The 20,871-nt window shown below is 36.4% G+C and overlaps 2 protein-coding genes across 4 annotated transcripts in view; one reads left to right on the plus strand and one right to left on the minus strand.

Moving 5' to 3' along the window:
- LOC144845437 (protein O-linked-mannose beta-1,2-N-acetylglucosaminyltransferase 1-like) overlaps positions 1-9,838 on the plus strand; it is a 73,354-nt gene extending 63,516 nt beyond the window's left edge. For both annotated transcript variants that reach the window (XM_078702777.1, XM_078702778.1), the window contains 7 exons: positions 1,451-1,509; positions 2,135-2,207; positions 2,767-2,895; positions 3,267-3,392; positions 3,883-4,128; positions 4,696-4,805; positions 5,243-9,838. In XM_078702777.1, the coding sequence (XP_078558903.1) occupies positions 1,451-1,509; positions 2,135-2,207; positions 2,767-2,895; positions 3,267-3,392; positions 3,883-4,128; positions 4,696-4,805; positions 5,243-5,309 (810 nt within the window). In that variant the 3' untranslated portion in view covers positions 5,310-9,838. The remainder of the gene's footprint in view (positions 1-1,450; positions 1,510-2,134; positions 2,208-2,766; positions 2,896-3,266; positions 3,393-3,882; positions 4,129-4,695; positions 4,806-5,242) is intronic.
- Positions 9,839-17,606: 7,768 nt separating this feature from the next.
- Positions 17,607-20,723, minus strand: LOC144844392 (uncharacterized). Of its 2 annotated transcripts, none has more exons than XR_013612427.1 (2): positions 17,856-20,723; positions 17,607-17,658 (listed from the first exon to the last, which is right to left on the minus strand). XR_013612427.1 is itself a non-coding variant. In XM_078701284.1 (2 exons), the coding sequence occupies exon 2, from the start codon at positions 19,972-19,974 to the stop codon at positions 18,598-18,600; it is 1,377 nt and encodes a 458-aa protein (XP_078557410.1). In that variant the 5' UTR covers positions 19,975-20,063; positions 20,261-20,723; the 3' UTR covers positions 17,607-18,597. The 2 variants fall into 2 exon arrangements, 1 of the variants encoding a protein (XP_078557410.1); XM_078701284.1 differs by having other exon boundaries at positions 17,607-20,063; positions 20,261-20,723.
- Between the last annotated feature and the right edge of the window lie 148 nt (positions 20,724-20,871).

Here is a 20,871-nt window from a genome sequence, read left to right on the forward strand (position 1 = left end):
TTTGATCAACTTATTTATAAATGAAAATTTAAAAGAAGCAACTCGAATATTTGTGAAGTTTTGACAATTTATAATGATAGCAGACAGTTGTAGATCCAAGATTTTTTGGAAAGAGAGTGGTTCGAGAGGTGTTCAGTTCAAAAAATAAAAAGCTGATACTGACTTTACAAATGTTTAATAACTTGCATTGTATTTATATTTTGATGTGATCCGAGCTGAGTTGTGTTAAAAATATGTTTTGTATTGCAAGTAGTAGAAGGAATAGTAATTACTGTATGACAATTTATTCCAGGCTGTATTCTAGGAATACTTCTTGTTGCCTCTTTGTTATACAGTACTTAGGAGTAGGAGTAAGTAATTTACAAGTGAGGATTTAATTAGGATTAGGTAGGTAATTATTAATCTGTTTATCTATAATGCCTTATGAACTTGATGATGAAAGCGATTTAAAATTAATAGAATATGGAGCCCTTCAACCTCATAGATTAACAGCTCCCACAGGCAACCCATTTATCTTGAATTTAAAACAGTCTCCCACAAGTACCAAAGTGCATAATATATTAGATCTGTGGTACAGTGTCAAAAAGTACGACATTATACATTCAACATCCACACATACATTCAACTGAAAATGTTGTGACGTAAATGTATTTGCCCACTCGGCTTTGTTTCATCTTCAAAATGTTTTATTTTTGGAACAGTACCAATTTCAATTTGTTGTTGTACAAACTTGTTGAACCTGATTTCTTCCTGTTCTTATGTTGTTAAAAACAATATGTTGGGAAATAATCTGTTCTCGATGAATTTACATTTTTAGTCTCTACAGCTCACTATGTCGGTCAGTCAGTTGGTCGGTAACTTGAGCATGCGACTGCAGCCATGTATATGGCCTTATTGTTAGTGGTTTTGCAACTTTTTCACTTAAATCGTAAAAAACCAATCAAATAAACAATCATTATGTGTATAATAACCAGTCAACATTTAATCATTAATCTGTAACTTGTAAAATACTATATAGGAAATAAAGGGTATATTTATGTGTTTTTACATACTATTTTATAATAACTCATGTCATTTCATGTCAATACGACATCATCAAACCCTAAGTCTAATATTAATACAACACCTCTGGGTTTTCTACTGCATATCTTGGCATCATCTGTGCTCCAGTTTTTAAAATAAGTTCAAACACATTCATATTACTTGTTATTAATTTGATAGTTTTCTGTCTGTCATCATCTTCACCATCATCTTGCTCTCTTCTTTTATAAATTATTAACTTCAGATGAGTAAAGTTTATTTATCCTAGAGGCTTGTCTACTTCACTACCCCTGGAGCAAAGCACCAAAATGAAGAATCAGTTTGTTTTTTTTCAATGTGATCTTCTTCACCTTTAACCCATTTTGTACAGAATTCTATCTTTCCTAACTAAACCGTTTCTTTGTTACAGAAAGCAGAGTATGTCATTATTATAGAGGAAGATCTAGATGTATCTGAGGATTTTTTTAGGTAAGAATAAAATTGAATTTGTTTATGTTTAATTTTATTTGTAAAAATGTAATAAATAAAGTAGAATTTAATTACTTCTGTAGTCACTTTGACGAATTAAAAATAAGTTGGATTTACTGTAAATGCTAATACTGATTAGGCCTAAAAAATTCTTATGTTGCCCAAGCCCAACCAACTCTAAAGTTTAGAAAAAAAAAATTAAAAACTTAATTACTTAGTATATTAAACATCAAAAAACGACTTAAACACTGTATCCTAGACTTCTTTTGAACAAACATCTTTGTTTAGTTGAATGTGAATGCATGAGTGATTTTTCTATAGCGCCCTCTGTTTTTTTTTTTATATTTAGGACCAATACTAATTTTTTGTTGTTCCAAGAATTTATATTTACATTTACACAAAATCAGCAAGGAAAAAAATATCCAACCAAAACTCTATGCTTGGGCAACATAACAATTTTTAGGCCTTAGTGTGATGAGTCATTGAAGTTGACATTAAATTCATATAAAAAGTTTAAATGTGCTTTATAAAGTGGATGTATTTGTTTGTGACAATGTTGACAGCTGTATCATTCTTGATTTATAGTCTTGAATATTGTGTCTAATATTTGTGTTGTTCTGATTAGTTTTTTTAGTCAAACCAAACATTTATTAGATGAAGATGATAGTATATATTGTATATCTGCATGGAATGACCAGGTTAGTAAAACAACACACAGTAGAACCCCTTAAGGGGATAACTGCGGTTGACACCTAGCGTTATAACATATATTGCTAAGTATCCGCTCTAAGGTGTCCCTAAAGGAGGGGTTCTACTGTAAAAAGATTGATTGAACTGTAATAAAATTTGAAATAAATGGCTGTGCACGATAATTTCTTTGTATAAAAAATGTTGTTATTACACTGTACTAAATATATTTATTTACCTGGAAGATTGGGACTTGTCCCTTCAACATCATAGCTTACAACTCTTCATTTGCATACGGGTGAAACTTAAGTGGTGGTCAGACCATGTTTTAGCTACAAAATGTAACTTTCTTTGACAAGCATAGTGATGTTGTGTTTATAAAACACAATGATCATAATGTCTGTCAAAAATCAGAAGGTCTTGTGAACTGTATTATGTGGATGAGTAAGGATGTGTCCTCAACGAGAGGTGACTGCTTTCTATAACACATCTACCATACTGTGATAAAATTATTATCGCAATTGTTAATGTGTTAATTATGTTTATTATCTCAATTTCTTTATTTTGCAGGGTTATGAGCATACATGCAATGACCCTAGTCTACTGTATAGAGTAGAGACAATGCCTGGCCTAGGCTGGATGCTAAAACGTAGCCTTTATAAAGAGGAGTTAGAGCCTCATTGGCCAACCCCAGAAAAGGTAAGATAAAAGTAAAACCATCCAACCAGGCAATTGAGGTTCGTGAATCATGTATTTTATCCACGTTCCACAACCATCTGTGTCTGTTAGATTACTGTCATCTTTGTCTGCCTCCCCAAAATAAAAACAATTTCATTTCATTTTATCAACTTACAAATCTTCGAGGAATTACATTCTTTCCATAATTCCAATCATATACACATGTGTTTTCTACAATGTTATCTAACTAGGTTTTAATAATTACCTCAAATTGAGATATTACTAATATTATGGCCCATCAGGCAGATGATTTATTAAATTTTTTGGAAAGATTGACATCAATACAGACAGTTTATGCAGTTTTAATAAAACTTGCTTTTATGTATTTTTAGCTTTGGGACTGGGATATGTGGATGAGGCTTCCAGATATTCGTAAAGGTCGTGAATGTGTCATTCCAGACATTTCACGAACATATCACTTTGGTGCTACCGGTGTTAATATGAATAGTTATTTTCAAGTAAGTTATAATAATATAGTATATTTCAGTTATGCATCATATACAGAATTTAATATAAATACATATTTAAAATACTATATTTTGATATTTTAATGTATACATTGTTTTATTATTAGCATTTCTTTGTTTGGACTACAAGGCCAGGGGCTCCAGTAATTTAGTTTACATTGGCATCCTTGGCCAACTTTAAATTAAAATTATTTTGTATTTTACTGTATTGTTCTGGCTAAATAAATGAGTTAATTACATTGTTATGTCTATTTCATGCCATTCTTACCTGGATAAACCATCTCTTGCTCTTAATCATCATCATGTTATATTACTACTGTAATCTACTCCTGGAGTGTATTTTGTCAACCAGACAATGAAAAAAAAAAAATAATAAAATCTTATGAATATTTATTGATCAATGGGTGAAAAAAGTTATCTGCTCACCATAAATTGAGTGAAGAATCAGTGTTTTTTAATTAAAAATTCTTTTATCTTTCAGGATTTATATTTTAAAAAACATCCAATAAATATTGTTCCACACGTAAAATTAAAAAATGTTGATCTCCTAAAGAAAGATGAATATGAAGAGAATTTAAATCAACTAATAAAAAAAGCTGTCCCATTGGACCACAAAGTATTACCGTGTGATGACAAGTTTATTCCATCTACTCCTGGTGGAACTTACGTACTCTATATCCAGATGGAAACTGAGGGCGACTATGAAACATGGACTGAGCTAGCCAAGGTTTGTCAAATGCAAATTTAGGACAGTAGTTTAAACTGCCGAGTATGTGCTACTGATAAAAAAGTGGTAATCTATAAATAAGACCATGTGTTGAAAGATGTATTGGCCCCTCCCCCTCCCCCCCCCCCCCCAAAAAAAACATGAACAATTAAAATGAATTAAATCACACTTTGAATAGGTTATTTTCAGGTACCTAATTTAAGATTAGTAATAGTAATCCATTACTCTATTAGTAATCCCCCTTCTATTAGTAACTCACCCTAAAAAGAATAATAACCCAGGGTTACAATTAGAAGATTTACGGTAGTTAATTTCAACTGAAAACCCATTGACTGGCAGCCAATTTGACGACAAAATTGCACCTTTAGTTTAGGTTCACACCCTGCAATTAGTACTTTATCATGCAGATTGATGTTGAAAATAGAGACAAACTTAGAATAGAAACTAAATGATAAAGAACAATTGACAACAAATTAAGTGTTTTTTGGGATTTTTGTTCCAAAAGTATTTGAAGATCATTTTAGCAACATTCTGTATTAAATATTTTATTTTGTTATTGTTCAATAGTGTTTCCACATCTGGGACTTGGATGTAAGGGGCTTCCATAAATCTATGTGGCGGATGTTTATGAAAAAGAATCATGTTTTTATTGTTGGTACACCAGCATCACCTTATGCGTAAGTAATTTGGCACATCGCACTTTTTTTTTTCAAACTAGTTTGATAGTGTAGATAGAGCTAAGCTTTATACTCAGTTTCGCCTTTTGCATCCGATTTGAATTTGAATAAAGTTTAAAACCTTATGCATATAAAATGTGTAACTGGAAACTGAAATTCACAGCGACTACCAAAATTATTATTTCACTCAACTTTTCCAATCTCTTCCCTAATATGTTTGGTTTTCTAGAAATTCTGATATTATAAATGTGAATTTTTGACTTTTTGGACCTCAAGAAATTCTGGTATTTCCAGAGTTGATTATCATATTTAGTTTCCAAAAGGAAAGATATTGATTTATAACTATTTTTGAGACAATATAAAATGACTAAATTTGTGAATTGTGAATAACTTAATAATGGGTAAATATAAAAATCTAAATGATTTTTTTAAATTAGAAAACACAAACCATCTGACGTTCCAGTTATATACCTCAAGAATGAAAAGGAGAAAAAGACCAGTTAGCACATTTTCATTCCTTGATATAGCAAGTATTCTGAAATGCTGCATCCATGTTTGTCATACCATCCTTGTGCCAGAGCTATCAGAAAGTAATTGCTGCAAAGCCAACTTAGGTAGACTGCCTATTGCATGAAGGACAAGAGACAGCTCACTGCTTACAGCAAGAAGGCACAATGTGTACAGAAAGAAGGAAGGCTCACTGCTTACAACAAGAAGACATAATGTTTACAGCAAGAAGGAAGGCTCACTGTCTTCATCAACAAGGCTTTTGGCACACTGCCTACAGCTAGAAGGCACTACAGCTAGAAGGCACTACAGCTGGAGAGTACAACCGGTAGAAAGGCACTACACCTACAACAAATGCCACAATGCCTACAGTTAAAAGGCACTACAGCTAGAAGGCACTACTGCTAGAAGGCACTACCGCTAGAAGGCACTACAACTAGAAGGCACCACAACTACAGCAATACACACAATGCCTACAGAAAGAAGGTACTATGCCTTCCGTAAGAAGCACAATGCCTACAGCAAGTCGCTCACTGCCTCCAGCAGCAAGACTTGGCAGACTGCCTAACAACCTACAGCAAGAAACCACTATATATTAAGCAAGTTGCACTACGCATACATCAAGCACAGAAAGAAGGCCCATTGCCTTCAGCAACAAAGCTACAACTGGCTACTAAAATCAATGTAGACCACTACAGTCACAGTTATAATCTCAATAACCACTGTGTCTTTCATTATTCTTTCAGTTTCTGTGTAGTAAACCATTGATTAAAAACCTTTATGTTAAAACCTCCAAAACATATACCCTCCAATCTAGTACAATATGAAGAGGAATTTGTGCACAATCTGTGGCCAAAGCAATATCATTTGGTGCTTTACAATATGTTTGCTAATGTTTATGTCATGTTTTTGTTAAAGATACAACAAGTTTACAAAATACATAAATAATTCCACCATATTTTACTTTGCAAATTTATGAGTGAAAATATTATTTGTATATTATATATTACTGCAACTCAATTAAGCTATAGATTTTATAATTTTCAAATAGTGTATTAATAGTATTATTTTTTATTACTATTTTTTAAATTAGTTTTGTGGAATGTATTCTTGTTCTATTCAAGTTAAAAAATTCAAATTATAATTTGTTTAAATTCAATATTTCACTCAGAGGTTCTTCACAAGGCACAGCATTAGCCTCGAGGAAGGTCTATAACAAATTACAATATGAATAAGAAGAAGGTGAAAATATAGAAATAAATTTATTCCGGATTTTACATAAACAATACAAACAATAAAACAAACATACAATAAACATGCTAAGACCTGGGAGTCTACAACAGAAGAAGAAACAAATCTAAATAGTAAATTCATTCTGGTGACAATATTGTAGTTCAAAAATGCATTCATTGAATGATTCATAAGAAAAATGTCACTATTATCAGGGGTACATCTAATCCAGAACATTAGGAACTCCCCTCTTGATTTTGTTATTCCTAAAAATGATGTGTTACTGTCAATTTATTATTTTGTTATTGCAAAAAAAAAGGAAAGATTGTCGCAATTGTTTTGTTATCAATAGAATTATAATTGTTTGAAATCACCTTGATCTGAATATTTCTAGAATTACTTAAATTGAGTCTTTCAGATGTTAGATATATATGTATTTGAAAGTTTACTGTTTTGAGTACAAAATGACAATTGTGATGTAATTGCAATTATGTAGTTGTTTAACGATTTATTAAAGTCTTAAAATATTATCGTATATCACTAAATAGAGTGTCAGAGCGGGCTTCATTATGAAAATTAGGGGTGAGGTTTGTGGGGTGAGGGTTATACACTGCTTGCATTTGACAATTGTCTAAATAGCCTAAATTATGTAGAAGGATCAATAATTTGACTGTAAGTAATTTGACCAATCACGACTCGCTGGATCATTTGAACTGTTGCTTGTGATTGGTCAACTCACTTGTGTTGTGCCTGTTTCGTCCAAGTGGGAACAAAGCTCAAGCGTCTCTACATACAAATAAACAAGTAACGTAAAGAAGTATACTCTGTCATATACAGTATATTTTTACTCATGAAACAGTAATTTTCAAAATTTTACTTATTTGGGAAAATTATAAAAACTACGAAAATATAAAAGGTAAAAAACTGATGTTTTATGTCGAAATGTGTATTTTACAACACTGCAGTCTTTCGTGCAGTAAGCATCATACTTGGTTTATGTTTAGTTTTGTCTTATGTATAAAATAGTTTTATTGTGTATAAAAAAAAAGAAAAAGCTTTAATGTACATAGAAACTTCACCAGCCTTTGATTAAACATTGATCCTAAATAAATACAATTATTAGTAAAATTTGATAAATATCTTTTGTTAATTACATCATGTTAATTAATTTGTGGTTCTATACAATCCATTAAAACTTTCAGTTAAGTCGCCAATAGATCTTAGTGGAATTATTTCATTACAATACAAATAGTTTCCACTCCACTTTTAAAAGAAAATGGTTTTTGTAACATGTGTTGGTATTGGTATACACACAGCACCTCAAAGATCACTGATTTAGCCATAAAGAGGATAGAATGCAATTTAAATGTTGTTAGTCTCTGTAGAATAATTTATTAAAATTACAATCACCATCCATGGTATTAAAACTATATGTATAATCTCAATCAATCAATATATCTGTTTTCCTACAGTATTTATATTGAGTTTCTATGGCCATGTTTCCACAATTTTTTAACCAATCAGATAATAAAAAGATGATTGCACATTACTGAACAACCAAGTGCCCAATCACAGGACAACAATTTGTCATCCAGGTCAGAGGTTAAAAACTATCAAATTAAAAAAATATAACAAAATATCAATGGCCTGAATGAATACACATTATAAACCACCTGAATTATGTTTAGTGTAGCTTGGTTTTTGTAGCATACATTAGAAGTCTAACAATGCAAAAACAAATGCAAAATTCTGATTTAGGTTTGAAAAATAATATTTTTACATATTGAAGTTAATTTTTTAATATACTTTTTTTTAGTATGAAGACCATAAATTGTGATTTGTATAAAGTGGATTTATCAATGTAACAAAAGAAGTGATTGTTTGCTTTTGAAATTTATTAATTATAAATCAATTATAAACTGTAATTTGTATTCAATGATGGAATTTACAAAAGTTCTTCCTTATGTTAAAGAAGTAGTCATTTGCTTTGTTTGTTTCAATTGAGAAATTTGAAATATTAGTAACATCTCAATAAATTGTTAATTATTAGGTAAAAAAACAAATGTTGATATTGTAATTAAAATGTGCATTTAAAGAAAAATTATTTTTGTAAAAATTGCTTGAAAATAGAAATATTACGGGTGTGAAGAAAGATATGCATGTTCCAGCAAATTGTATAAATATGGTACAGAGTTTAATATTAGTTTATTGATTTTAAAATGGGTCTTTTTTTTCAAATATATTCTAGTCAACTCATTACAATTTCACAAAATGTTATATGGGACTTTACAAATTTAATGCTTTTAACATGTATAATTAAGTAATTTGTATTAATTACTTTTGCTTTGCAAGATTGAGATTTTGTTTAGACTAACAATCTAAGCTAATAAGCTTCATTGTTCTTGCTTTTAATTTGTATTATGATATTTGTTGCACTTTTGGGGTTATTATTTTTCATACAATCATCCATTTCATAGGCCATCATTTCATTATTGTAAACATTCTCATAATGCACTAATGGATCTGCAATTATTATTATCATGACAAGACATTTTACTCCTTTAAACTAGTCTGACAAAATAAGTCTGATTTGCCCAAAATATGGTAGTGATATGACATCATATATGGGCATATCACACTTTTTCGTCTCATAAAGTTTGATAGTGTAGACAGAGTACACACCAAACTTTGTGACAAAAAAAATATGATGTACCCATATATGGACACGATGATGTCATATCACTACCATATTTGGGCACATCACACTTTCTTTGTCAAACTAGTGTAGACAGAGTTAAATATAATGCTGTTAGTAGCATAGGTCTATATGGCATTACAAAATTTACAGTATGTGAATTGTATAAGATGCAAAGCAATTTATTACAATGTGACAATCATCTTCCACATCTTCCATGTGACCATTATTAGAATAAAAATAGTATTATAGAATCATTATTTTGATTTTTATCATAGCAGAACACAGAACTTTCAGAGAATAAGAAAAGATGAAAAAATGATGGAAAATGATTTTTATAACATGCTCATGATATTAATATCCATTTATATGCATATCAAATATTTGTTTTGTTAAGATTCCAATGCCAGTCACAAAGTGTGAACATGACTTTATGTTTAAAGAAAATAGTTAATTTTGAATTGTGATAATAACTTGGCATGGAAAGAGTTGAGCATGAGCAATCAAATGATTAAAATATTGAGAGAAAAAAGTATGTATTTTGAGTTTTATATTAAAGATACTACTTCAATTTTTGTAATAATCCATATAATGATATAATTACGGTAATTAAAAAAACAAGTTACAATTACCAATTATCACACATCAATTACAGTTACACAAACCAACAGTGGTGTTGGTAGTCTATGAGCTCCACTTACCTGGATAAACCAACACTAGCCTTTCCCCTCAAAGAGCGAAATATAACTCGAAAAGTAGGTTTCATTGAAATAAACGGTATAGTCCATGAACTATGCCCTCAAATGGGAGCAAAACTCTTGTCTGAGGGGAGGGTGGGAGGGCGTTTTATCCAGGTAAAGCGGCGCTCATAGACTACCAAACCCACTGTTCGGTCCTACTAAACACCACCAGATACCTACCAGAGCAACAAATCCTACCACCAGAGAGCAGCCACCTGTTTGGAATGTATTATTAATGGTATATTACACATTCTAAGGCTTAATTCTTTCAGAAACTGATAAAATTAAAAAGAATTTGATTTTTTTGACCAAATAAATGCTGTGAGAGCAGTTGACTGACTAACAAATAAGTTAATTATTACTATCATCATTATATTATCATTACCATTAAAATTATAATTTTACATTGTTTCATTATCCACATAAGTGTACATTGATTCATTGTATTGATTGAAAACATATTTTCACAAATCATATTAAAGAAGAAACTTGATGTAAAAAAACATTGAGTAATAGCCTGGATTTATTTATAATATGTTGTGAAGCTTTTAACGCTGTGTACATAAGCCTGCAAACTCTTCATCTAGTAAAAAAAAATCACTCGCGCCGCTTCCTTATAGTAAGGGCAACAAGGGCCTTGTATATTATTACTAGCCCAGATACTAGCCAGGGCGGGAGTACGTTGTTGCATTGATGAAAGTTTAGAGAATCGACTGTCAATAGAAATAATGATATATATTTCAATCTTTTGTGTTCCCATCTATTTTTATAAAATGGAAATATTAATTAATGCAGAAAGAAGTACAAATAGAATGTAACATTCTCGGCTGTATATTAAATAATAATGTGTAATGTGTCATATTGGAGAAATGATTGGTCGCCTTCATAGGGTCAACTATATTGTGTTTTGAGAATATCCCCTTCCCCAACTGTTGTGAACGTTCGAAAGGCAACCCTGGGCCGACCTAAAACACTGACTGTGAACAAAACTTTGGTTTTGAGTTTTTACAGTTAAGGCGGCACTGGGCCGACGTAATAACTGTATATTTTAGGTTTCCATTTTCGTATATTTGGGTCTCCCTTTTCGTATATTTGGGTCTCCCTTTTCGTATATTTGGGGTCTCCCTTTTCGTATATTTGGGGTCTTCCTTTTCGTATAGTGGGGTCTCCCTTTTCGTATAGTGGGGTCTCCCTTTTCGTATAGTGGGGTCTCCCTTTTCGTATAGTGGGGTCTCCCTTTTCGTATAGTGGGGTCTCCCTTTTCGTATAGGGTCTCGGGTCTCTGGTCTCTGGTCTCGGGTCTCTAGTTTCGAAACACGCATTTTTCAAATTCGATCGTAACCTAATAAAACACACGCGACTAACAATAGTTAAAATGTTAAAAGTAGACCGTACCGGATACACCTTGATCGGGGACTTCCCCCTGACGTTCGTATTGAACGCATAGAATGTTATCCTTAGTTGCGTGTGTTTACCAGCGGAAAATTTTGCCGGTTGTTAACACGCTATGGGAGTGTCATTTCCGGCCAACAACTATAGGTGTCATTTATCATGAATTTTACGTGGGAGAGTAGGCCTACTATTCCCGAACATCTAGGGGTGCCATTTAACAAAATGTGTTAATACATTAAATAACGTGAGAGTGCCATTTCCGTCATATTTTCAAAATCGTTTTAAAGCGCCACCCTCTCCCCCTGGATCCGCCCCTGGGTGTAGCACTACTTATCTTGCCTTGACCATCTGCTCAGGAGGAGGGCACACTCGGCCCGCCTTCAACTTTATTTCCGTTGCAAGGCGGTAACATGCTAGGCTGTTTAACAGCTGGTCTCTGGACTGTGCCACGATCAACCAATCATACCAATCAACCAATAAGTACTTAAAGATTTGAATGCCGTGTTGGTGGAAGAACGCTGCCAGCGTTCGTACCGGGCGTACTGTTACACACGCGGCCGTTGAGAGACCGAACAGCAGAGAGTCGAATAGAGGTGATTGTGACTTTCGGAAGCGCACCAGTGCTGATCCTAATCCACAATTGAATAGGCATGTGAAAGCAAGCGTCTTTCAATCTATTGTGGCAGCCCAGTCGCGCGCCTTGTCTTAGCCCCAACAGGATGGATGAGGCTGTCTCCATCCTGAACCTGCGGGGCCGAATGAACCGTTTGTTCAGACTTGAAAACGGTCGCCAATCGCGCGATTTCTTCGGCGAGAAAACGGTGGACTTGTGTCCCGGGAAGCTTGTCTAGAAGTAGAAGCCTGGTCTCTTTGCATAGGATGTGCCGGCGGAGGGAGTAGCTGCTTAACTTCTGCAGAGAGGAGCAGCAGGGGCCGAGGCGGCGGTCGCGCGAGACTGTCACTGGACGTGAATGGCTTGCGCAACATTTCTGTGGGGAGCGAGCTCTCGTTCACGACGAGTTTCCCTTTCCCGAACCCATTTGTCTTCTCTCAGTGAGAAGGACCCAAAAACAGATCCCGAGTCGTAAAATGACGGAAGTCATTCGGCGCGATTATGTCTGTTGCGCTGAGAACTGATGCGTCAGCCGAGGCAGATGGCAGAGAAATTGGTGCCTGCTGGTGCACCACCAGCTCATAATCTGCTGAAGAAGCGCGATGACGTCTAGATCGACTTGTAGTGGATTCTCTGGATCGGCTAGAAAGGATAGCAAATATCCCGCCATAGACGTGGCCCTTAAAGTCTCTCGGACCGTCCTGTCAATGGACTTTGGTCTTCATGCTCGGAGCTATCGAATTGCTTCTGCCACAGGAAAGGCTGTCGTTAGAGCACAAATAAGGCATATAGGCCTGTGGATATTTGACTCTTTCGCAATTAGATCGACACGCTCCACGAGCTCCGGGTCTAGTGGTGCAACCGGGCATGTAGATAACTGTTTTAACTTTGTGCGCGCAAAAATCGAACGTCGAAAAGCGTTACGAAGACGGAATGGGCTTTGGTCCATGGTATGTGAAATCAAGAACGGACAGTAGCATACCGCCGTCCGTTTCACGACCGTCTGCAGACCTTCTTCCCCACCCTCCTCCCTCTCACTGCTGCAACAATGGCTTGCAGTAACACCGGAGAAATTTCATTCACCCCCAGGACTGCATAGGCCTCAGTGGGTGCAGACTGTGAACAAAACTTTGGTTTTGAGTTTTTACAGTTAAGGCGGCTCTGGGCCGACGTAATAACTGTATATTTTAGGTTTCCATTTTCGTATATTTGGGTCTCCCTTTTCGTATATTTGGGTCTCCCTTTTCGTATATTTGGGTCTCCCTTTTCGTATATATTTGGGGTCTTCCTTTTCGTATAGTGGGGTCTCCCTTTTCGTATAGTGGGGTCTCCCTTTTCGTATAGGGTCTCGGGTCTCTAGTTTCGAAACACGCATTTTTCAAATTCGATCGTAACCTAATAAAACACACGCGACTAACAATAGTTAAAATGTTAAAAGTAGACCGTACCGGATACACCTTGATCGGGGACTTCCCCCTGACGTTCGTATTGAACGCATAGAATGTTATCCTTAGTTGCGTGTGTTTACCAGCGGAAAATATACGATCATTTTGCCGGTTGTTAACACGCTATGGGAGTGTCATTTCCGGCCAACAACTATAGGTGTCATTTATCATGAATTTTACGTGGGAGAGTAGGCCTACTATTCCCGAACATCTAGGGGTGCCATTTAACAAAATGTGTTAATACATTAAATAACGTGAGAGTGCCATTTCCGTCATATTTTCAAAATCGTTTTAAAGCGCCACCCTCTCCCCCTGGATCCGCCCCTGGGTGTAGCACTACTTATCTTGCCTTGACCATCTGCTCAGGAGGAGGGCACACTCGGCCCGCCTTCAACTTTATTTCCGTTGCAAGGCGGTAACATGCTAGGCTGTTTAACAGCTGGTCTCTGGACTGTGCCACGATCAACCAATCATACCAATCAACCAATAAGTACTTAAAGATTTGAATGCCGTGTTGGTGGAAGAACGCTGCCAGCGTTCGTACCGGGCGTACTGTTACACACGCGGCCGTTGAGAGACCGAACAGCAGAGAGTCGAATAGAGGTGATTGTGACTTTCGGAAGCGCACCAGTGCTGATCCTAATCCACAATTGAATAGGCATGTGAAAGCAAGCGTCTTTCAATCTATTGTGGCAGCCCAGTCGCGCGCCTTGTCTTAGCCCCAACAGGATGGATGAGGCTGTCTCCATCCTAAACCTGCGGGGCCGAATGAACCGTTTGTTCAGACTTGAAAACGGTCGCCAATCGCGCGATTTCTTTTCGGCGAGAAAACGGTGGACTTGTGTCCCGGGAAGCTTGTCTAGAAGTAGAAGCCTGGTCTCTTTGCATAGGATGTGCCGGCGGAGGGAGTAGCTGCTTATAACTTCTGCAGAGAGGAGCAGTAGGGGCCGAGGCGGCGGTCGCGCGAGACTGTCACTGGACGTGAATGGCTTCCGCAACATTTCTGTGGGGAGCGAGCTCTCGTTCACGACGAGTTTCCCTTTCCCGAACCCATTTGTCTTCTCTCAGTGAGAAGGACCCAAAAACAGATCCTGAGTCGTAAAATGACGGAAGTCATTCGGCGCGATTATGTCTGTTGCGCTGAGAACATTCAATTCAATTCAATTCAAAGCAACATTTATTTTCTCCTTTCATATACAAAACAGATTTCAATGAACAATATATATGTAAACAAAATTTCAAAAGAAGAAGGTACACGCCCAGAAAGATGAAAAACACATCCTGTGGAGGACGTCTATTACAGACACAGACAATGAAAATTTAACAAAAATATAAATGAAAAATAAAAAATAAAATTGACCGAGGAAAAGTTAATATTTGGAAATAAGGTGACTTTTAAGTTTAGATAAAAATGATTTGCTAGAAACAGAGTTTAAGATGGGGAGTGGCAGATCGTTCCAAAAAGTGGGTCCGGAATACCTAATGTTGTGTTGAAAGTGGTTGGTTTTATGGGTTGGAATATTTAATTTTGAACAAATACGGGTATGATGATAATGAATTGAAGAATTTGGAGTGAACATGGAGCAGAGATGTTTGGGAAGGTTAGAATTAATAGAAAAAAAGATGAACGAGCCTTGTTGGGTTAGATTGATATCGGAGACTTTGAGAAGATTAAGCTTTGAAAAAAGATGAGATGAATGAGACAGGGGTGGGGCGCCAGATATAACCCTGATGGCCTTTTTTTGAAGAGTTTGAAGTTTTTTAATACTGGAAGGATAAGAGTTGCACCAGACAATATTGCCATAGTTAAGATAAGGCAGGATGAGGGAGCAGTAAAGAATACGAAGAATGTTAGGGGGTAAAAAAGAAGAAAGTCTAGTGATGATGCCAAGACTTTTGGAAATTTTATTCTCAACAAAATTGATGTGATTTTTCCATGAAAGTCGACTGTCAAGATGAACTCCTAAAAATGTAGCAGATTGGACTGAGGAAATATCATGATTGTTAATAGAAATGTTATAGTTTGCAGTATCAATGTTTTTAATTTTCTGAGGGGTCCCAAACAGGATGAAGTTACATTTTTTGTGGTTAAGAGAAAGTTTGTTAGCTGAAAAGTATTGAGACATGAGGGTCAGATTGGTATTAACAGTATTAAATAAGGTTTGAATATCAGAGTCAGAGTAACATTGATGCGTCAGCCGAGGCAGATGGCAGAGAAATTGGTGCCTGCTGGTGCACCACCAGCTCATAATCTGCTGAAGAAGCGCGATGACGTCTAGATCGCCTTGTAGTGGATTCTCTGGATCGGCTAGAAAGGATAGCAAATATCCCGCCATAGACGTGGCCCTTAAAGTCTCTCGGACCGTCCTGTCAATGGACCTTGGTCTTCATGCTCGGAGCTATCGAATTGCTTCTGCCACAGGAAAGGCTGTCGTTAGAGCACAAATAAGGCATATAGGCCTGTGGATATTTGACTCTTTCACAATTAGATCGACACGCTCCACGAGCTCCGGGTCTAGTGGTGCAACCGGGCATGTAGATAACTGTTTTAACTTTGTGCGCGCAAAAATCGAACGTCGAAAAGCGTTACGAAGACGGAATGGGCTTTGGTTCATGGTATGTGAAATAAAGAACGGACAGTAGCATACCGCCGTCCGTTTCACGACCGCCTGCAGACCTTCTTCCCCACCCTCCTCCCTCTCACTGCTGCAACAATGGCTTGCAGTAACACCGGAGAAATTTCATCACCCCCAGGACCGCATAGGCCTCAGTGGGTGCAGACATGATTGGAGGTGCATTATGCTATTGTAGCTGCAACCGCCTGATCTGAATGTACAGACGACCGCGTCCAAATGAAGTGTCAACTATGACTCAGCTAGAAAACCAGACCAGTAAGGCAAGAAGCATAGACAAGATCTCTGACCCTGAAACATGTAGGCCTATGCCCCTTATAAGAGAGTTCATGCCAGGCCCTACAAAATGATGTCTAACCACAATTTTAAAGTGTTAGGCAATATGCATGGTCAAACATTGACCCTGTAAGATCTATGCTCTCATATGAGAGAGCATGTATCAAATTTAAGAAACTCCTACAAGAATCACTATGTAGGCAACAAGCTGTCCTGCTAGATTTAGGCCTGGTCCCTATGGTGCTGCAAACATCCAAACATCTGAGCCAGTTCAATGAATCTCTAGTAACCAAGAAAAACCCCTTCGCTTCTATAATAGCAGCAATCCCAGTATTAAACTCTATTACAACAGCAAGACACTGTGCAAGCTCTTTGAAGACATGTTTACTCTTTCATATCGCGAAAAGAAATGACGATGGTGGTTTGTGGGCAGGCTCCCGCTTGAGGGCATAGGACATGGACTATACCATTTGTGGAGATGGGAATGAAAACTTCTACGTTTCAAGTTATATCTCGCTCTTCGAGGAGAAAGGCTATTGTTGGTTTATCCAGCTAGTCACGAAATAGACTTTATTTTTAGTCGCGTGCAACGAGACTCTACAGCTCACTATGTCGGTCGGTCGATCGGTAAACACTAACTTGTATATGGCCTTGTCTTGATATCAGTTTCATCTAGCTAAGTAAATTTTTCACAGTATATTCCTTATTTATATGGCCAGGAATCGATGTGGTTATGTTTTCAAGGTGCGCAATCAAAAATTACGCGGTCTACGCACGATTTAACGAAATCACGTTTGTAATCATATCTTCACAAGCATGAATCACAATTAAATAAAAGTTGGTACTCATAAATTTCAGGGCATAAATCATCATATGGCAATACAATTACGTGCGTAGCGCATGTAACCCATGCGTACGCGCGCTTAAAATTTTCAAAATTATCAAAATTTAAGAGTACGTTTCAGGCAATTTTAAGCATTTAAAAAATTGCCATGAGTGCGCAGATGTTTGCACGAGCACTGCGCGTTAAATTTTAATGTGGTCTCTTTTTGCCCGATTTCTGTTTTACAACCTTTCTTTAATAATATCATCATATTTGACTCACTTTTCAACTCGAAATTACGTTATACGAGCACGTCAAAAATGACAGGCTACGCACGTGTAAATTAAAAAAATATAAATGTTTTTAAACATTTTCAACATTTTTAAACATGTTCAGCAATTTCAGTCGGTCGGTCGATTGGTCGGTCGGTTGGTATAACTGCACAAACAAGTTTCTTGCAAATGCGGAATTTAATTGTTCTCCAACTTGATCCGATTTACTATAACAAATAAATAATGATTACAAATAATATATACGGTATCTATCATACAGTACAACATAAATAATTCTATACAATAATAATAGACCTTACATAAGTATCTAAATAAGTCATAGATAAAACAGTACAATATAAATAATTCTTGGTTCAAAATAATTACAACTATAATAATAATAAGATAAGTCTCAATTGCTTACCAAAGATATGCCTGGATAACATGTGCAGCTATAGCTATACACTATATCAATTACTACCGTACTACAGCTTTAGGCTTCTAAGTAAGCCTTGGTACATCTACCACTTCTATAGCTAGGCCAGCTTAGGCTTCTAAGTAAGCCTTGGTACATCTACCACTTCTATAGGCTTCTAAGTAAGCCTTGGTACATCTACCACTTCTATAGGCTTCTAAGTAAGCCTTGGTACATCTACCACTTCTATAGGCTTCTAAGTAAGCCTTGGTACATCTACCACTTCTATAGGCTTCTAAGTAAGCCTTTTGTGCTTGCTAGGTCCTTACCCAACAAGCCTAACTATCCAACTGCCAGCCACAGCCCAAGCAAGCTATGCCCTCATTAGCATAACCCATATGGTTGGTCACCTGTTCACTTGACACTCTTCAGTGAACACAAGCACAGTATACCTAGCTTGGATTTGGCACTTACATACCCACCCACAATTGCGCATTGCACAATTCTACATACAAATACAATGAAAGTGTAAAATCCAGGCCTATAACACAAATTATCCATCAACTTATTGACTATAATGTTAAACAACAATGTATATAAGTAGCGACAAAAATAAAGTTAAATATAAAGTTCATTTAAAGTTTCTTAAGTTTTCTGTGTTTCCTTCTTTTGTTTTGTTCAATTCAGAATAATATAGACAACGCCTCGGATTTACTTTTCCGGATCATCATTCTCCAACAGCAAACATAGTTTACTCACAGGCCTTGTCAGGATACTTGCATGTGTCTTTACCTTTACTTGCCGAACAAACCCATCCTTGTTTTGGAGATAACCACTTTTGTCTTCTTTGTAACAGCGGAAGATATTCACTTTTCCATCTCTCCCAGAAACGATCAGCCAAATATTGAGCTTGTTTCCATCTTCTCCGGAAGCAATTGGATTTCTCATCTGCTGAACAAAACTGTTCCACTCTAGACTTAAATTGTCTTATAAAACGTTTGAATTCCAAGGATTCACCTGCAAATTTCTTAATTTCCATTTGTGGCTTCCGCATAGTCCTTATCACCTCGTTCATATCAGTAGAACCAACTTTTCTATTAGAAGAAAAAGAATCCTGACAACCCTGCCGGTTTTGCTGAAACAGATGAGTTTGCGTAACAGGAACTACCACAGGAGTCACTGTGTTCGAAGCTAAGTTAGGAATTGTAGTAGGAGCAGGATCTGCTTGAGCAAAGTTTTGGGTTGCCAGTACGTTTACGGGAACAGCAGGTACTACCACAGGAGCAACTGACGTTAGCACAGGAATTGTAACATGATCGGCTGGAGCAAAGGCTTGTGTTACATCACCAGGAACAACAGGGACTACAACAGGATCCAATGGGTCTAAATCTAATACAGGAATAGTAGCAGGATCCGCTGGAGCAAAGGATAACACATTTCGTCGGTATGCACTATCTAGAAACCCTTCCATTGACGACGTACTTTTGTGGCTACCAGAACCACTTCCGCTTGCGAAATCCCTTGCAACATTCAATCTTGCTTCGGCGACGTCTATCTCTTCTTTTAAAGCGTTTTCTTCTTTTAACTGTTTGAGTTTGAACTCTTCCTGTTGAATTCTCTGCTTTTCTGTGAGACTCCTCTGCCTGGCTAGCAACTCTGCATGTTTTTGCTCTTCTTGAATCACAGAAGCACTTAGTGATCGTTTAGAATATTTTGAACTGTTAGTTGATTTCCTGCTTGCGGAGCGATGAGAATTTACCGCCACAGACTGCTCTACCTCAAGCACCGCAAACCAATCCTCTACCTTAGCCTTTAAGTTTGCCAACCACACATCTTTGTTTTCAAACCATTCATTATACATTATTTTCTCTTCCTCGTTCAGCAAGCCACAAATTTCATCATGAAGGAACATAAATTCACCATACACCATTAACCAATCTTGATGCACCTTAATCAGATTTTCTCTTGTAACTTCCTTATTCAAAGAAGCTTTCAACGCTTCTGACACAAATTTAACACGACGCCACAACTCTTTGATTCCTTTCAGCTTTCGTTCCTTTTCATACTCTGCACCCTTCTCGGTCTTACGTTTTACTCTAACAGATTTCTCTGAAGCAGCTTCAGCCATCGTGGATATAGCTTTGTAAATTTTATAACTGCACAAACAAGTTTCTTGCAAATGCGGAATTTAATTGTTCTCCAACTTGATCCGATTTACTATAACAAATAAATAATGATTACAAATAATATATACGGTATCTATCATACAGTACAACATAAATAATTCTATACAATAATAATAGACCTTACATAAGTATCTAAATAAGTCATAGATAAAACAGTACAATATAAATAATTCTTGGTTCAAAATAATTACAACTATAATAATAATAAGATAAGTCTCAATTGCTTACCAAAGATATGCCTGGATAACATGTGCAGCTATAGCTATACACTATATCAATTACTACCGTACTACAGCTTTAGGCTTCTAAGTAAGCCTTGGTACATCTACCACTTCTATAGCTAGGCCAGCTTAGGCTTCTAAGTAAGCCTTGGTACATCTACCACTTCTATAGGCTTCTAAGTAAGCCTTGGTACATCTACCACTTCTATAGGCTTCTAAGTAAGCCTTGGTACATCTACCACTTCTATAGGCTTCTAAGTAAGCCTTGGTACATCTACCACTTCTATAGGCTTCTAAGTAAGCCTTTTGTGCTTGCTAGGTCCTTACCCAACAAGCCTAACTATCCAACTACCAGCCACAGCCCAAGCAAGCTATGCCCTCATTAGCATAACCCATATGGTTGGTCACCTGTTCACTTGACACTCTTCAGTGAACACAAGCACAGTATACCTAGCTTGGATTTGGCACTTACAGTTGGTAAACACTAACTTGAGCACGCGACTGCAGCCATCTATATTGCCATGTTATATGAATGAAAAGATTGTCATGCTGGGCCGCGTATGGCCTGATTTTGCCACTGGCCCGGTAGACCATGTAGCAGTATCAATACCCAGATAC

Source organism: Antedon bifida, chromosome 6 (assembly GCF_963402885.1).
Source record: "Antedon bifida chromosome 6, ecAntBifi1.1, whole genome shotgun sequence".
Classification (NCBI taxonomy): domain Eukaryota; kingdom Metazoa; phylum Echinodermata; class Crinoidea; order Comatulida; family Antedonidae; genus Antedon; species Antedon bifida.